Here is a 16056-nt window from a genome sequence, read left to right on the forward strand (position 1 = left end):
CCTCATAGTCATTGATATTTTCCTCTTTATTTTATTTTCATTCTTACAGGGCTTTGAAGCCTGGCCCATTAAATATGGGAAATAATGAAATCTATCGGGCTCTTGACACCTGAACAATAACAAATAAACAAAAAACCTTAATTGGTTCCCATCCTTGAGAGGTCCCTTTTCCTTTATACCCTCTTAGCCAACGTGACTGAAGGACCTAATGCCTCACGAGATTAGATCCATCACTGAAGAAGGGAAAAAATATTTCTTTTCTCAAACACGTAACTCTCTCAGGCCCATGGGGATTATTGGCCCTGGGTTCTAAATGTAACTTAGCTCAAAAGTGAATTTCCTGTCATTGAAGAGATCTGGTTCAATATTGATAAAGTCAGTGTTTTTCGAGAACAGTATATTGCCTAGGGATGGAAGTTAAATTCACCATGATTAAAAAATATCTATATTTATATATAGATATATAATATATAAATATACATTTATGATATATAAATATATTTAAGTTTTTATATTTTATATTAAGTTTTACATTAAGCTTTAATACTTTATTTCACACATATATATTTTAGTTTCCAATATTTTCTACTCTAGGGTACTGATTTAAATGTGGACCAGTAATTTTGAGGGTAACTGTCTGGTTGAAGGGTTCTGCTGGCTTATATCCATAGAACATCTGCTATGGTTGACTTTATTTGATCCCTATTTTGGGTCAGAGTTCACATGTACTTGGAAAGGGCAGGGAGTAAGGGATGGTGAATGCTAATGGAAAGAATTGTACATGTCCCAAGATGTCAGGTTTTAGCTCCCACAGCTGGTTACCTGGAGGTACTGTTTACAGAAAGGAAAGTATAGTAAATTACGGCAGGGCTTCCCATCCTCAGGGCCAAGTCGGGGTGAAATGGATTGGGGGGCCAGCAAATACATATCAGAATCATTCTAAGTGAATATAGTGTTAAAAAGCCTATTGGGAATTAACTTTGGATTTTAGTCATGCTGTTTCTTTTAAAATTACAAACAACAAAGAGATATAAGAATTTGAAGTTTATCAAAAAGGAGCCTGGATTACAATTTTAGAAATCCTGTACTACAGGACAGCAGAGTCCAAGACCTGGATGGGATTTTATGCATCGTTTGACAGATGCGGTGCTGACAATGTTATGCTGCTAATTAGAGGAAGGATATGACTGATTCTTAGTCCAGTACCTCTACTATTCCACCGTTATGTATTTATTTTTAAGTTTTATTGAGATTGAATTCGCATGCCATGCAATTTACCTATTTAAAATGTACAATTCAGTAGTTTTTAGTATATTCACAGATATGTGAAGCTATCTCCACAATCAATTTTAGAACATTTCCACCACCTCAAAAAGAAATCCTGTACCCTTTGTTTCTTGTATTTAACTTTTTTAAATTGAAGTAACATTGTTTAATAGTATTATATAAATTTCTGATGTACAGCATTATAATTCAGTATCTGTATACTCTATTATCTGTACCCTTTAGCTATTACCTCACCCCACACTTCTTTCCTCCATCCTACTGGCCCCTGGCAACCACTAATTTACTTTCTGTTTCTCTAGATTTGCTTGTTCTGGACATTTCGCATAAATGTTATCAGATATGTGGTCTTGTGACTGGCTTCTTACCCTTTATAATAATGTTTTCAAATTTCATCCACGTTGTAGCATGCATTATCAGTACTTCATTCCTCTTTATGGCTAAATAATGTTCCATCGTATGGATATACCACATTTTGTTTATCCACAGTTGATGGACATTTGAGTTGCTTCCTCCTCTCACTCTGTAAGCATTTGTATACACGTTTTTTGTACCATTAGGTATTTTCGAGAATCGTGACAGTATCCCAACAAACCCCTGCCTTAAGCTTTATAATTTGCAAAGCACTTTACATAAACATTAACTCACTCTGTCGTCACAGTTGCAGCACCTAAGCACTGCTATGATCTCAGAGCCAGTGAGTGGCACTTTTCCTGTTAGTTCCGCCACCCTTCTCACTAGACACCGCTCTAATTCCCTCTGCTCTTGGCCAGTGTTTCAGTGGTAATTACGTGTGATGTTTAAAGAAAAGGGTAGCAACCCGGAAGTGAAATACACATTCTCCAAACTTTCCCCCATGTGACTTAGACGCCCATAAACATTTTTCAGTGATCTGACAAGATCCAAGAGGAGGCCATTTTGTTAGTTTTAGTGTCTTCATTTGAAAATATTATCATATACCTCAATTGAGAGATTTTTACATTTAGGTGTAAGTGATTCCATTTGTATTTCAGGGCCTATAGATTACATTTTGATGCACATTACATAGAACTGAGGTTTCCAGCTTTACTTATTGAAACAGAAATTACAGTGAACATTCTAAGGAATGGAAACAAGCCACGGTTCAGGTCAAGTGACCCTCCTTGTGTCTTTCTGTAGCCTGATCTGGCAGGCAAAAGTAGAAATCAAGATAATTTTGAGATATCCTCCCTTGGCACGAGTGGAGACTGCAGGCCCAGGAAGTTTTGGATTGGTCAAGTCTTGGGGACTGAGACAAATAAAGGAGAGATCCTAGAGGAGGGAAAGAGTTCAGAGATACGTAAAAAGGGCTCTGGGATGCCATAGCTCCGTATGCATGCTGGGGCTGGTCACTGTTTTCATGCAAAAGGGTTCCAATTCCAATCATTTGGGGGAAATTTTTTGGGGGAATAAAGTGTGTATTTGATCACTAGGTTGGCCAAAACCCAAATTGCCCAGGACATTCATGGCTTATGTCTATTGCCCAGAATTATTATCAATAGTGTTCCTTTACTCTCAAAAGTGTACCAAATTAGATGATAAATCCTCTGGTCATTCTATTTATAATGGAGATTGGCAGAAAATTAAAATTCATATTAAATAAATATATTTTTCTATAACATTTAGGGAATGTGTAGTTAGATGGAATTTTATTGAATTTTTGTGACTTTGGGAAAATCAGAATTTATATGAAAAATGGTTCAGCTTAAACTAAAGAGAGACACATCTATTCTCTGAAGATATTATTTTAATTTTTTCATTACTACAGGAGGTTTTTTTTGTTTGTTTTGTGTTTTACCAAATATCCTATATTGCCCTATTGCTTATTCTTTGTTCTGATAATAATTTTAATTCCATATATTTTAAGCAAACTGCTATTTTTCTTATATGGTTATACAAACTCAAATTTGGCAAAACTGCCTGTCACATTTAAGTAAATATCTCCACCCCCACTAAAGAAGTCACTCTTGCTTTGAATCAGGTCAGGTTAAGGATTTAGTAAGTTTATATATTTTTAGAATAAAAAATTATTTTATAATTTGCTTTCAAGGCAAACTTTGTCGTATATAACCAAGTGATGAAATATTTGGAATTTACTTCAACATCTAAAGTCTATAATAATGCATAAGTTTTGTTATTACTTCACATTCAAAATTTCAACTAATTAGTGATTTTTTCCCATAGTTGCTTTAAAGAAAATTTTTTATGTAATTAACTTCTGCAATTGTCTTAGACAATTTAAGTTCTTTCTAGAGTAATTTGACAAATATACCCATCACCGGAAGAGAAGGGGAGCCTCTCCAGACTGCTCATTGATGAGCTTATTGTGATTTGAGCAAATTTCAGTATTATGTTTCTAGAGTGGATGGGGAGCAGAACCTGTGCTCCCTTCCCCCCTCTTGTCCACTCACCTCCTCCACCTTCAGATACACACATGATATCTTGCAGTCCTGAAACTGTTAGATCCTATAAGAGGTTGAGAAATTAGAAAAAAAAAAAAGAAAAGGAAAATACCCGAAACATGATTTCATAATGTTTGACTTACGATTAAGTCAACTTTCTTAAGCGTCTTAAAATCATGTTTCATATTTTATTTCACAGAGAAAAAGAGTGTAGAAGGCTTGGACCCTGAAGACTGCCAGTTATGGATCATTAAATCTAATAAGTAAATGTAGATCTAAAATGGAGAATTCCAACAAAAGATTTTAAAGATGATTTCTTGTTTTAAAGAACAGAGAGTTACTTGGGAAATAGCTAGAACTCTTTCCCTGAAGGGTCTGTTTATAAAACAGGCCTTAAAGTTATTAGGAAATGCTGACTTTTAAAAAATGTAGTACATATACTTTTATTTAAATGACTGTGATAAAGTGGAAAGAAATGCTCTGTCAAGAGATATTCACAGAATAGAAAAGGACAAAATTCTGGAACTCAGAAACTACCTTCCAATGTCAAATTTTATATTTGAAGATTTTTCGAAAGGCTTAGTTCTATAAAAATATTTATCAAAATTACTTAAATGAATGATATGTTAATTAAGTATTATATTTACACGTTGTTTATTTTTAATTAAAGAAAGAATAATGCATGTAGAAATCACCAGTACTTTTACTTAAGAATGCATGGTATTAATTATTATTATTATTATTATTATTAAAGTATGTATATAGGTATTCCTAACTATGCCTCAATGTTAATCAAAGACGAGTATAATTAGTACTTTTTAAAATCAATGATATAGGTATAGAAAGCATCTTTACTGACATATCCTGCTATTTAATGAAATCTCTTTAATATTAAGGTCATAATTTTAGCTTCTTGGGCTTAGAAGGGTATTGTAAAATGGTATTTCTCCATACTTAAGTGGGTACCTACCTTCCTACTGACTAGCCTGACTAGAAGCACTGTGAGAATGACTGACAGTCATGTCATTGTTTGGAAACAACAATGTTTTGATTTTATGTGGTTCACTGAGTTAGCTGTGACATGCAAACATAACAAAATGTGGGCTCCCCTTAATCATCAGTGAATAAGTAGGATGGTAAACACTGAGGAATAGAATTGATCGAGTAAAGTGAAAATGCCATTTCTGAAAATGAGCAAGTAATTTTTCTTTAGATTTGTTGGTATTACAGAGAACCATACAAGAAAGGCAAAGGGTGTAAGAGTATAGGAAAAGGGCAAAGCTATGTGGAAAAAATTGCCTGTGGAACTGGGAGAATGTACCTTGTATTTTTGGTTTAGATGGATACCCACTCCAATCACTTCGCTTCTCCTGGTTCTCACGAAGAGGAAACTAAACTTAGCCATCCAGTTTTGTGGGAAGGAACCAAGGCAAGGAGTGGAGGATAAACTAAAGGACAAAGGTCAACTTTAGAAAGCTGTTCTACCAGATCTTGCTCAGAAAGCTATTCAGGTATTCTGAGACTGAGAATAAAAGGAGATAGGTGGAATTATCAGAATGAAAAAAAATTAAGAAGTCTAATAATAAAAATATCTAGGAGGCAAAGAAAAGAAAGAATAAAATAAAACTTCTTGTTTCTTTTTAGCATAACTCAAAGGTTCATCTCCCATCCTCCTTGTCTGATTCCTATTTAAAAATGTAAAGAATAAAATTCAATTTTAAGATGATCCCATGTCTCACATTTTTGAAGATTTTGCTCCCCTATTAACTTCCTGCTCCCCTTTAGTAGGACTGTGTCTCAAATAAGTAACTAATTAAAAAAGAAAGGCATCCCCCCCATTTTTTTTTTTTTTTTTTGACATGGAATAAGGCTATAAAGCCAATCCATTATCTTCCTTTCTTTGTAAAATTTCTTGTTTTGAAAAAGGAAAGTTTGGTTACAGGAAGAATTTCTAATCCATGATTCTATAAATAAAAGAAATATAAGAATTCTTTCCCTAATTTAATCTTCTACCACCTATGGGTTATCCAGTTTTTAAAGAGTACTTTACAGAAGAAGATTGTGTTTTCAAAGCAAAATGAAAATTAAAAAAATATATACCTCTATGTTTGGAATATAATATGGAAAGGCAAACGGGATGTTTCCCAACCTGAAAGCGTACTTAACTAACAGGTTTACCTTTTTAAATGCCCAGTTTATGACAAATTTGAGCTACATTCTATTAAACCAAGGTGTGAAACTCCTTTAATGAGTAAGAAACACTGTCTAATAGTCATGTATTCCTGACATTATACATCTGAGTTTTTAAAGGCTGTACTGCTTAGACATCAATTGTAAAATTGTAAAAATTGTTTCTTACATCTTTAAACTAAAAAACTTTTTAAAGTGACCTTTTCAATATGGAAAATTCTAAAGATTGTGTGTTTTTCATGGATATATTTTATCTTAAACTATTTTCTGGTTGCTGGAGATGTATTTTTATTGTACATTCAAATTGGAATTTTATCATTCCCTTTTTTATTTTTCTCCCAAAACACCATTTCTTCTTATCTTCAAGTTCTAATACATATATATATATTTATATATTCATAAGTAAATATAGACATATGTTTGAATACACATATGAGCTTAAAATAAGTATTTTACTAGTGCTTCTTGAAATGACAGTGTTTTAAGAGGGGAATATGTTCATAGAAGTTCACATAAAAACCGAAGGTCTTTTTTTGGTTCAGTGTTTAGGAAATTTTTGATAATTTAAAATCTTCCACAATGGAAAGTAAAGCATTCTGTCACAAAAGCAGGGAGGATGAGACACAAGGTCAAAGGGCATTTTAGAAACAAACAGCTGGACCAGTTTATTTAAACAGATACAGGGATGGGAGAACTGACCTCTGTTTGACTTACAGTGGGAGGAGCAAGTATGTCATTTTATTACTTTGCCCAGAAGGAAAATGTTTTCCTATCTGAATTCACCCTGAAGCCATCTAAACACATGGCTTTGCTGTATAGAGTATAAATCCAAAGAGAGTACATATAAGATAGTCTAGGATAATGATAACATACACTAAAGAGAATTAAATATTGAGGTGGTTTTAAGATCAAAGAGATGCCATTTTAAAAAATATAATATTTTGCTGTGAGTTATTTTTAGATAAAGATGTCCACTGTGACCCCAGATAATAATATGTGCTTCATGCAAGTATAGGAATTATAATTCAGTAAACTTCTGAGAGTTACTATATCCTATATGAGTTAATAATGTCCATTATATTGAAAAAAATTGTTTCAAGTTTTCAAAAGTGAGAAGTTCCAAATGTATCTACTAACGTGGTCCAACGGTTAGGCAGTGATTAGGTGTTCTTAGGTTTTCAACATTTTATTATTTTTATTTTATTTTATGAAAGGATTCCCACCTTCATATCTATATATTCTATAGGTAGCCCAGATCTGGTCAATAACAACAAATGATTAATGGCCATGAAAAGTGAGGCAAACAGTATCTAGTACCGATGGACCCTTAGCTAAGAGGCTGTGGTAAGGGATTCACTCACTACATGGGGACCAGAGCAGGGCTGGAATAACTGCACTTAGCATTGTCCATTGACAACCTTCAGAGGCACATAGACAAACCTGAACCTGGCGAGCAAGGAGCGACCCAAGTGGTGAGTGGACTCAAAATCTTAGAAAAACCCGCATTCTATAAGGAACTTGTTAAGAATCATAAATGTTTAAGCTAGGGAGAAGAGGGGGGAAGAGGAGAGAAGCCAGTGGGGCATGATGGCTATAGTTTTAATATTTTAAAAGCTATCCTGAAGAAGTGAGATTAGAATAGTTTAAATTACCCCAAAGAGTTGTTTTGGTGAAAGCATTTTAGATCAAGTAAAGCAGAACCTTCTAACAATTGCCTTGTCCAAGGAATAAATGGACTCTCAGGTAAGGTGGTGGGTGCTGTATTAGGAACAGTCCAGCTGAGGCTACCCAGCTACTTGGTGGGGATATCAGAGAGGGGATTCAGGTCAGCGAACAAGCTAGCTGACAGTTAAAGCCCTTTTTAAACCTGAAATGTAATTTGTCTATGATTCTATGGGTTTATCGTGGATTCAAAGCTGAGTTGGCTATTATGAATTGGTCTTTGGAAACCGAATGTACGAGTATGAAGGAAGTAAGCTTTGGAATATAGATAACTCAAGTCACTGAATCTTCTTATGCATAACCTTGTCTTTGTCTCTACACACAAACAGTGCAGTCATCAAAACTCCCAATCTACAAAATGTCCAGTCATTGTTATTCCCAAAATCAACAGTAGAGTTGTTGCCAGTGGTGACTGGCTCAAAGCTAGCTCATTTTAAAATATCCGTGTAGTTTGGAATATTCTAGATAGGTGGCACAGGAGAAGCCTTGCTCTTATTATGATGCTAGAGAGGAGGGTGCCCGCTACTGTTTGGCAGCTGTGTGTCATTCAGCAAATTATTAACATCTCTTGGGTAACACGTGACCTCAAGTAAGTCACTTAATTTCTCCGAGCTGAGGCTTCTGTTAAAAAATGCTCTTCCTATTTTTAGATAAATAATATAAATCATATCCATAAAATGTTATGTTTTTAAAAGAATGTAAAAAAAAAGTTATCAAGCAGAGTTCTTTCCCACTAAAAGCCTGTAGACTGTGAACAGCACCGTAGATAAAGAACTGTTTTTGCTCTCTTACCTATATTAGTTACTATGAAAATTACTTTTGGTATATGCAGAATATTAATATTAAATAATTTTCTAATTGGTCATGCAGTGAAAGCAGCTAATGAAAAAGCAGATTTTTTTTTCATTTTAATTGGTTATTTCACATGGTGTTTTTGCTACACCTGTGCTTATAATGAGAATGGAGAATTAATCTAACCTTCTGCTCACATGATTCCAATTTTCATGGTTTATACAAGATAATGATAACCTGATTTGCAACACAATTTGTTGTAGATCTGTGTTTTAAATATTTTTATTAGCAGTCCAGGGACTTCATATTCAAGAACAGATATAATATACATTGCCAATAAGAGTTAGCCTCAACAGTGTCCTTTTAGTTAGATTCCAGTCTCATTATTTATTTTAATTACTTCTTAGATAATGAAAAAATATAAGAATATAAGGTATTGAGAATCTTAAAATGTCATGAAGTATGCATTTTTATTCTAAAAAACCTGTCTCTGTTTAATAGTTTAGTTTCTGCGAACTATTTTTCTACCTGAAGTGGGCAGACTTACAAACTGAAATTCATACTGGACTATGGATCCTTTAATTATTAATAGTGCATTATTAAACTTTTCATTGTATTTTTATGTGCTGCTCATGTCAAGTATATGTAAATCTGAGTTGAGAACTAAAAGCAATTTATTATTTCAGAATCTAATATGCCCTGTTCATTTTCTGTATTTGATATGTAATTCTTAGTATTACTCGGTACAGAAAGGATCTTGAGTTAGAAATTTCATGAACATGACTTTGGAGAGCTTGTATTAACCATTTTTTTTTTTTTAAAAATTAGTGACTAGTCACTTTTTGAAAGGCTACTGACATTGTAAAAAAACCTTATTAAGATACAAGTGTCTTAATAAGATATTTATTATAAATTTTCAGTACTAGCTAGAGAAAGCAAGATGGTAAGTTGAATAACTGTATAGCTGTGACTTTGCCTTGACCTCAGACTTTGCATAAAGAGAAAAAAAAAAGCCACCCCAAGAAATGTCTACAAGGAATGCATTTCTCTGAGGTCCCCAGCAGTGTGAGTTAGTGGTGATAAACTCCAGACATTCTCTCATTTGATGGTGTGCTGCCATCCCAGTTCATTATCTTAATAGTGGGCATTAAAATAGAATTAGGTTTGCAAGAGGTAGGGAAGGTTTTGATAAAAATTGTAAAAAAGAAGTCAGAGAACATAAGATTGAAATGCCACCGGTTAGGAGAGGTAACAGATGACTTTATGAACATCTCGCTCTCTCCACCAAATTTTTCCCCTTGCAATTGAAAAGAGTGGTGGCTAGCATTGTTTCCTGAAAGCTCTGCTAATTCCCCCATGAAAAGATGAAATGGAAGTGTCCAACTGTGGTAAAACAGGCAAATATAAATCAACTCAGAAACCCCAAGCCTGTGTACTCAAAGGTCACCAGGGGTTACAGGTTTTGCAGCATGTGAAACTGCACATAGAGCAGCAAAGACAACCATTTTGCCAAGATCTAGCTTTGCTCCCACTGTGACTCATCTTCTCCTCTTCCTTCACCTTCCCCTTACCACCACTATTTTGTTTTTGTGTTAAAGAATCATGATTTGCTTTACTTTCTTGGTTACAGGTTTATTAATGCCCGGAGAAGAATAGTGCAGCCCATGATAGACCAGTCCAACCGAGCAGGCAAGTCCCCCATAGTGACTGTATTCAAGTCACGCAAGCGAAAACCATCCTCAAGCCATTCACCGGGAGGTCTGCTACCTGGTAAATAAACTGGGAGTGAGTGCTAGGAGCGCCTGGCAATTAAAATGAAACCAGTTTTGTTTCATAACAACACTAATCAATTTAACATCATTATAAAATGTTTGGAGAAGGTGGGGAAAAAGCCAACGGAGAAAAGTAACTCTTAAATCATATGCTCAGTTACAATATTCTTTGTACACATTCAATATATGAATGTTATTTTTTTTTTCCTGAGTTTGCCTTCCCAGCTCTTTCTGCTACTATGACCACTCCCTGGTGCATGGCTTGGTGTGGAATTGCTGTAAACTTTATTACCTGTCAAAAGGGCAAAGGGGTCAGGATCGCTTGTGGGACTCAGTAAAGTTCAAAGACATTCAATGAGGTAGAGCTTTTGTGTGCTTTAATAACCCAAGGCAGCTTACTTCTGAAGCAGCTTTTCATGTACAGTTAAAACATGGGATTCAGGTAGTGGTATAAATACAAGGTTCTTATATCTCAGGCCTTCTCTTGTTAATAACCATCTTCTAGTGTTCAAATTCTTTTTTTAAATAACGGCATTTTTATTATTATTTTTTTAATCCGAGCTTAAAGTGGCAATACTTCTATGGGATCCCTGTTTGCAGATCTAAAAATCCAAGAAACATCTTTCTAGGATTTTTTTTTTCATGTCGAAATATGCCAGTAAGATCAACAACAATATTTAGTACGGGTAATGTGGGTCTGTACTTTTCTCATGGAATACTCTCTCTTTGCGTAGAGAGCACAACAAAAACCTAAGCATCACATTGACTCAGTATGTATTTAGTCATAGTCCTATAATTTTTTCCCTTTCAACACCCATTATGTGATCACCAGACAAAAACCCAAACATAAAGTTTCTATATCTTCACTGTTCTTTGAACAAAATGTTTAAAACTCAGTCACAGATGTATACAGAGCTGAAATTTAACTTTAAATGTTTTAAAATTATACCTGCCTGGTATGTTCTCTCTTTCTCTCTCCCTTTCTCTCTCTGGCTATTTCTCTCTCGAGACTGTTATTAAGAAGCTGTGTTCTACACTTTTGTAGTAAGTCAAGGAACACCTTATAACCCTGATGGACAGCCAATGGGAGGTTTCGTAATGGATGGTCAACAACACATGGGCATCAGGGCACCAGGTAAGACTGTTTTGTGGTTGCTTCTCATTTTTAACTGCAAGAGTGTCATCCCCCCATCAGCACAGGTAAATTCACTTCATCCTTTGCTGTTATCTCAAGCTGCCTGCCTTGCCTGCTATCTGTGCATCTAAGATGTTGCAGAGGGGACGCCAGGATCTTTATGCACTAAAGATCTCACTGTTTCTCAATCCTCTGGAACCTGGTTTTTTTTTTAAAGGGTCTTTTGGCACTATCTGTTGACTTTGCTCATTTTCTGGCCTCTTCTTGGATTTTTATCTCCCTTCTAGGACCTATGAGTGGAATGGGCATGAATATGGGCATGGAGGGGCAGTGGCACTACATGTAACCTTCATCTAGTTAACCAATCGCAAAGCCAGGGGGAAGTAAGTACAAATGGGGTCTTTGTTTTCACTTTGTCCTAGGAATATTTTTCCTCTTGCATTTCCTTACGTTCTCCTTGCCCATAGCTTCATGCTTGTTCATTCCTTTCCATTAAACTCCTGGTTTCTTGCTTCCTTCATTTTCTCCTTGGTTGTGATCAAGCTTTTAAGCTTATAAATACTGTGTATGATGTACATTTATCCTGTGTGTTGCTATTATACAGTACTGACCACATGACAAAACAAGAAACAGTCAGGAGGTGGGGGAGTGGGTTGTCATAGCAACAGACTGATTTGCAAAATGTAAGCAGTCTGCAGCAGTGCAAGGAGAGGAAAGAGCATGTCCCCAAAGTGTCATAAATCTGTCTAACCGCAGTTGATGCATGAGTTACATTTCTACACTAACCTGCAAGACACCGAAAAGCCAAACAGAGACTTCTTTTAGGTAAAATAAACACTAGCTTTACTTAGGGTAAGTAAAGGCATATTTTGAGCTTCAGTCAACTAAACTTTGATTTTTTTTCTTAGTTTATTCCTTTGTCTGTCCATCATAATGGGATTACGTGTGGCAATGGAAAAAGGGAGAATACAAAATAGAGGTGTGCACAGCAGGCTGCAGGGCTTAGCCCAGGCTAATTGACTATATCCAAATTAAGTATGCCATCACTTGCAGTGTGACAAATGGATTTGACTTATTCAGTATACAAAAATAGAGATCATTAATGCAATCTTCAGTGGCAGGCCTAGTGAAGTGGGCCTAGGAAAACTGTCCCAGATTCTCACTCTTGCATTTTCTCGCCTAAAAAGATACCCCAGCAATTCATGTTCAGACAAGTAAAACTGCTTGAACACCAAAGCTCTTGTTCACTTCCTAAATTACTTCTAATAGCATTGCTCTTGCTTTGTTTCTGAAATTAAAAGCAGTTATGTCGGAGTCTTGGTTGTGTCTCTGATTATATTAACACACTATTTAAAATCACTGCTGAGGCCAAGGGTAATTCGTACTGGTCTTCCTCTCTGGGTGTGAGTCAAATATAAGTTTAACAATTAGCTCTTGAAAACATTCCATTGAGCTGGGGAATGCAACAGTCTTATTACCTCATCATGAAATTCTCTAGCTTAGTTAATTTAAATATTGTTTCTTAGTTTCTGGGTCAATTAAATTTAAATGATGTATTTTATGCTTCGTGACCAATTAAATTAATAGGTTATTACAAAAAATATTATCATCTTTTTTGATTAAAGAGCTGTGGGTACAGTATATTTTATAAGCAATTTTCATTAGTTCAAAAATGTTCCTTTAGGCTAGATTAAGCAGCCATTCATTGCTAGAGCCTGGAGACTTTATTCGAAGGTGTTCATCGTATTCACAGTGCACTATTACTTAGAACTAAAGCCAATTGAACCTACTTAGCAATAGCGTTATGCCTTTCACCCTTGATGATTATGGAGCTTATAGCTCTCAGAAACAATACACCTGTCAGTTTCCATCAACTATAGCAATCCATGCAGAAGACAAGAGGCCCCTCAAAGCAGGAGGGGTATTGTTTTAGGTCCAATTTTTCTTATTGTTCTCAAAATCATTGTAAGGTGGACAGGGTTTTGTGAAGGCTTTCTTTCCCCCAGCTCTAAGAAACCATGAGGAAGGAATTCATTGATAACTGTTATTGTTTTGTTTTAATTTTTTTTTAAGTACAGGTTTAGCTAGATAATCAGCCTTAGTGAGAATGTCTAGTTCAGTTTCATGTGAGATGTTTTGTGACCAGCGCAATATACTCTTGTACTCTTGGTAGAGAATATTTCAGGGAACAAAAGTGCTTCTTCAGATCAGACCTTGAATAACAGTTTTATTTTATTTTTTTTAATAAATAAGGCCTCAGTAGGCTGACCTGATAACACTGACAATGACATGAAAATAGTCTCAAAATGTGAGTTTCCAGCATGACATTTCTCATTTCATTTTCTTCTATATGAATCAAGGAATACTTTACAGAGCCATGAACCCTTAATCACAATGTCCCCTGGCTTTCATAGGATTGCCATAGCCAGAACCACACTGTTGCTATTTCATAATATTTTCTTTTTGTTTCTTTCTTTTGAATTTCTACAGGGCTGCAAAGTATGCCAGGGGAGTATGTAGCCCGGGGTGGTCCAATGGGTGTGAGTATGGGACAGCCAAGTTATTCCCAACCTCAGATGCCCCCCCATCCTTCTCAGCTGCGTCATGGGCCCCCCATGCATACGTACATTCCTGGACACCCTCACCACCCAACAGTGATGATGCATGGAGGACCGCCCCACCCTGGAATGCCAATGTCAGCATCAAGCCCCACGGTTCTTAACACAGGAGACCCAACAATGAGTGGACAAGTCATGGACATTCATGCTCAGTAGCTTAAGGGAATATGCATTGTCTGCAATGGTGACTGATTTCAAATCATGTTTTTTTCTGCAATGACTGTGGAGTTCCATTCTTGGCATCTACTTTGGACCAAGGAGCATCCCTAATTCTTCATAGGGACTCTTAAAAAGCAGGAAATACCAACTGAAGTCAATTTGGGGGACATGCTAAATAACTATATAAGACATTAAGAGAACAAAGAGTGAAATATTGTAAATGCTATTATACTGTTATCCATATTACGTTGTTTCTTATAGATTTTTTAAGAAAAATGTGAAATTTTTCCACACTATGTGTGTTGTTTCCATAGCTCTTCACTTCCTCCAGAAGCCTCCTTACATTAAAAAGCCTTACAGTTATCCTGCAAGGGACAGGAAGGTCTGATTTGCAGGATTTTTAGAGCATTAAAATAACTATCAGGCAGAAGAATCTCTTTTTGCCTAGGATTTCAGCCATGCGCGCTCTCTCTCAATCTCTCTCTCCTCTCTCTCAATCTCAATCTCAATCTCAATCTCAATCTCAATCTCTTTCTCCCTCTCTCTCTCTCCTCCCCCTCCCCCCTCACCCTCTTTCTCTTTCTCTTTCTCTCTCTCTTTCTCTCCTCTCTCTCTTCTTCCCTCTCCCTCTCTCTCCCTCTCTCTAGCCTGGGGCTTGAATTTGCATGTCTAATTCATTTACTCACCATATTTGAATTGGCCTGAACAGATGTAAATCGGGAAGGATGGGAAAAACTGCAGTCATCAACAATGATTAATCAGCTGTTGCAGGCAGTGTCTTAAGGAGACTGGTAGGAGGAGGCATGGAAACCAAAAGGCCGTGTGTTTAGAAGCCTAATTGTCACATCAAGCATCATTGTCCCCATGCAACAACCACCACCTTATACATCACTTCCTGTTTTATGCAGCTCAAAAACATAGACTGAAGATTTATTTTTAATATGTTGACTTTATTTCTGAGCAAAGCATTGGTCATGTGTGTATTTTTCCATAGTCCCACCTTGGAGCATTTATGTAGACATTGTAAATAAATTTTGTGCAAAAAGGACTGGAAAAATGAACTGTATTATTGCAATTTTTTTTTGTAAAAGTAGCAGTTTGGTATGAGTTGGCATGCATACAAGATTTACTAAGTGGGATAAGCTAATTATACTTTTTGTTGTGGATAAACAAATGCTTGTTGATAGCCTTTTTCTATCAAGAAACCAAGGAGCTAATTATTAATAACAATCATTGCACACTGAGTCTTAGCGTTTCTGACGGAAACAGTTTGGATTGTATAATAACGCCAAGCCCAGTTGTAGTCGTTTGAGTGCAGTAATGAAATATGAATCTAAAATAAAAACAAGATTATTTTTGTCATGCTGACTCCACTGCTTGAAAAATTTGTTTACTGCCCCCCAAATTTTTAATGATTAATGCAGTAAATACAAAAATTAATTTTAGTTCAAGACATATGTATTTGAAAATTTTAACCATAAAGTAAATTATTTAATAAGTCACTGATTTCTTTAAGCTGACTTAATAAACTTCTAATATCAGCAAATTTAAGGCCTAAAGGCACTAAACTAACTATATACTCATTACATGCAATAGAATTACTCATCTAATATCAGTGAAATTATTTTTGCACATAATGGCAAACTAAGTACAGAGTTAAGTCTTTTACTAAGGATGTTACCTACAATGAGCAGCATATGTTTATTAGGAAATTAACTATGTGAATTGAAGAGACCAGGCTTCAAAATCTAATTTTTATAAATATGCTCTATGTTCTCATTGGGTAAAACTGGTTATTAACCAATTTTCCAGAACAGCTGTACAGAATTTCTGCATGGCAGCCAGCTAAATGGTACAAAATAATATGTTTAAGCTGGAATAGCTTATAATTTTATTTAAATAAAATTGCTGCTATAAAAGTGCTTCCCAAAGCTAAGGAAAATATACAAATATTTTAATTAAGG

General features: G+C 35.5%; 1 protein-coding gene across 2 annotated transcripts in view; it reads left to right on the top strand.

Moving 5' to 3' along the window:
* MEIS1 (Meis homeobox 1) overlaps positions 1-15454 on the top strand; it is a 129331-nt gene extending 113877 nt beyond the window's left edge. Inside the window, exons 10-13 of one of the 2 annotated variants that reach the window (XM_016137888.2) lie at positions 10039-10097; positions 11226-11315; positions 11603-11698; positions 13806-14338. In XM_016137888.2, the coding sequence (XP_015993374.1) occupies positions 10039-10097; positions 11226-11315; positions 11603-11661 (208 nt within the window). In that variant the 3' untranslated portion in view covers positions 11662-11698; positions 13806-14338. Of the gene's footprint in view, positions 1-10038; positions 10098-11225; positions 11316-11602; positions 11699-13805 lie in introns of both variants that reach the window. The other variant, XM_016137885.2, reaches the window with a different exon arrangement.
* The last annotated feature ends 602 nt before the right edge of the window (positions 15455-16056 follow it).

This window comes from Rousettus aegyptiacus, unplaced genomic scaffold (assembly GCF_014176215.1).
Source record: "Rousettus aegyptiacus isolate mRouAeg1 unplaced genomic scaffold, mRouAeg1.p scaffold_m13_p_7, whole genome shotgun sequence".
Taxonomy (NCBI): Eukaryota; Metazoa; Chordata; class Mammalia; order Chiroptera; family Pteropodidae; genus Rousettus; species Rousettus aegyptiacus.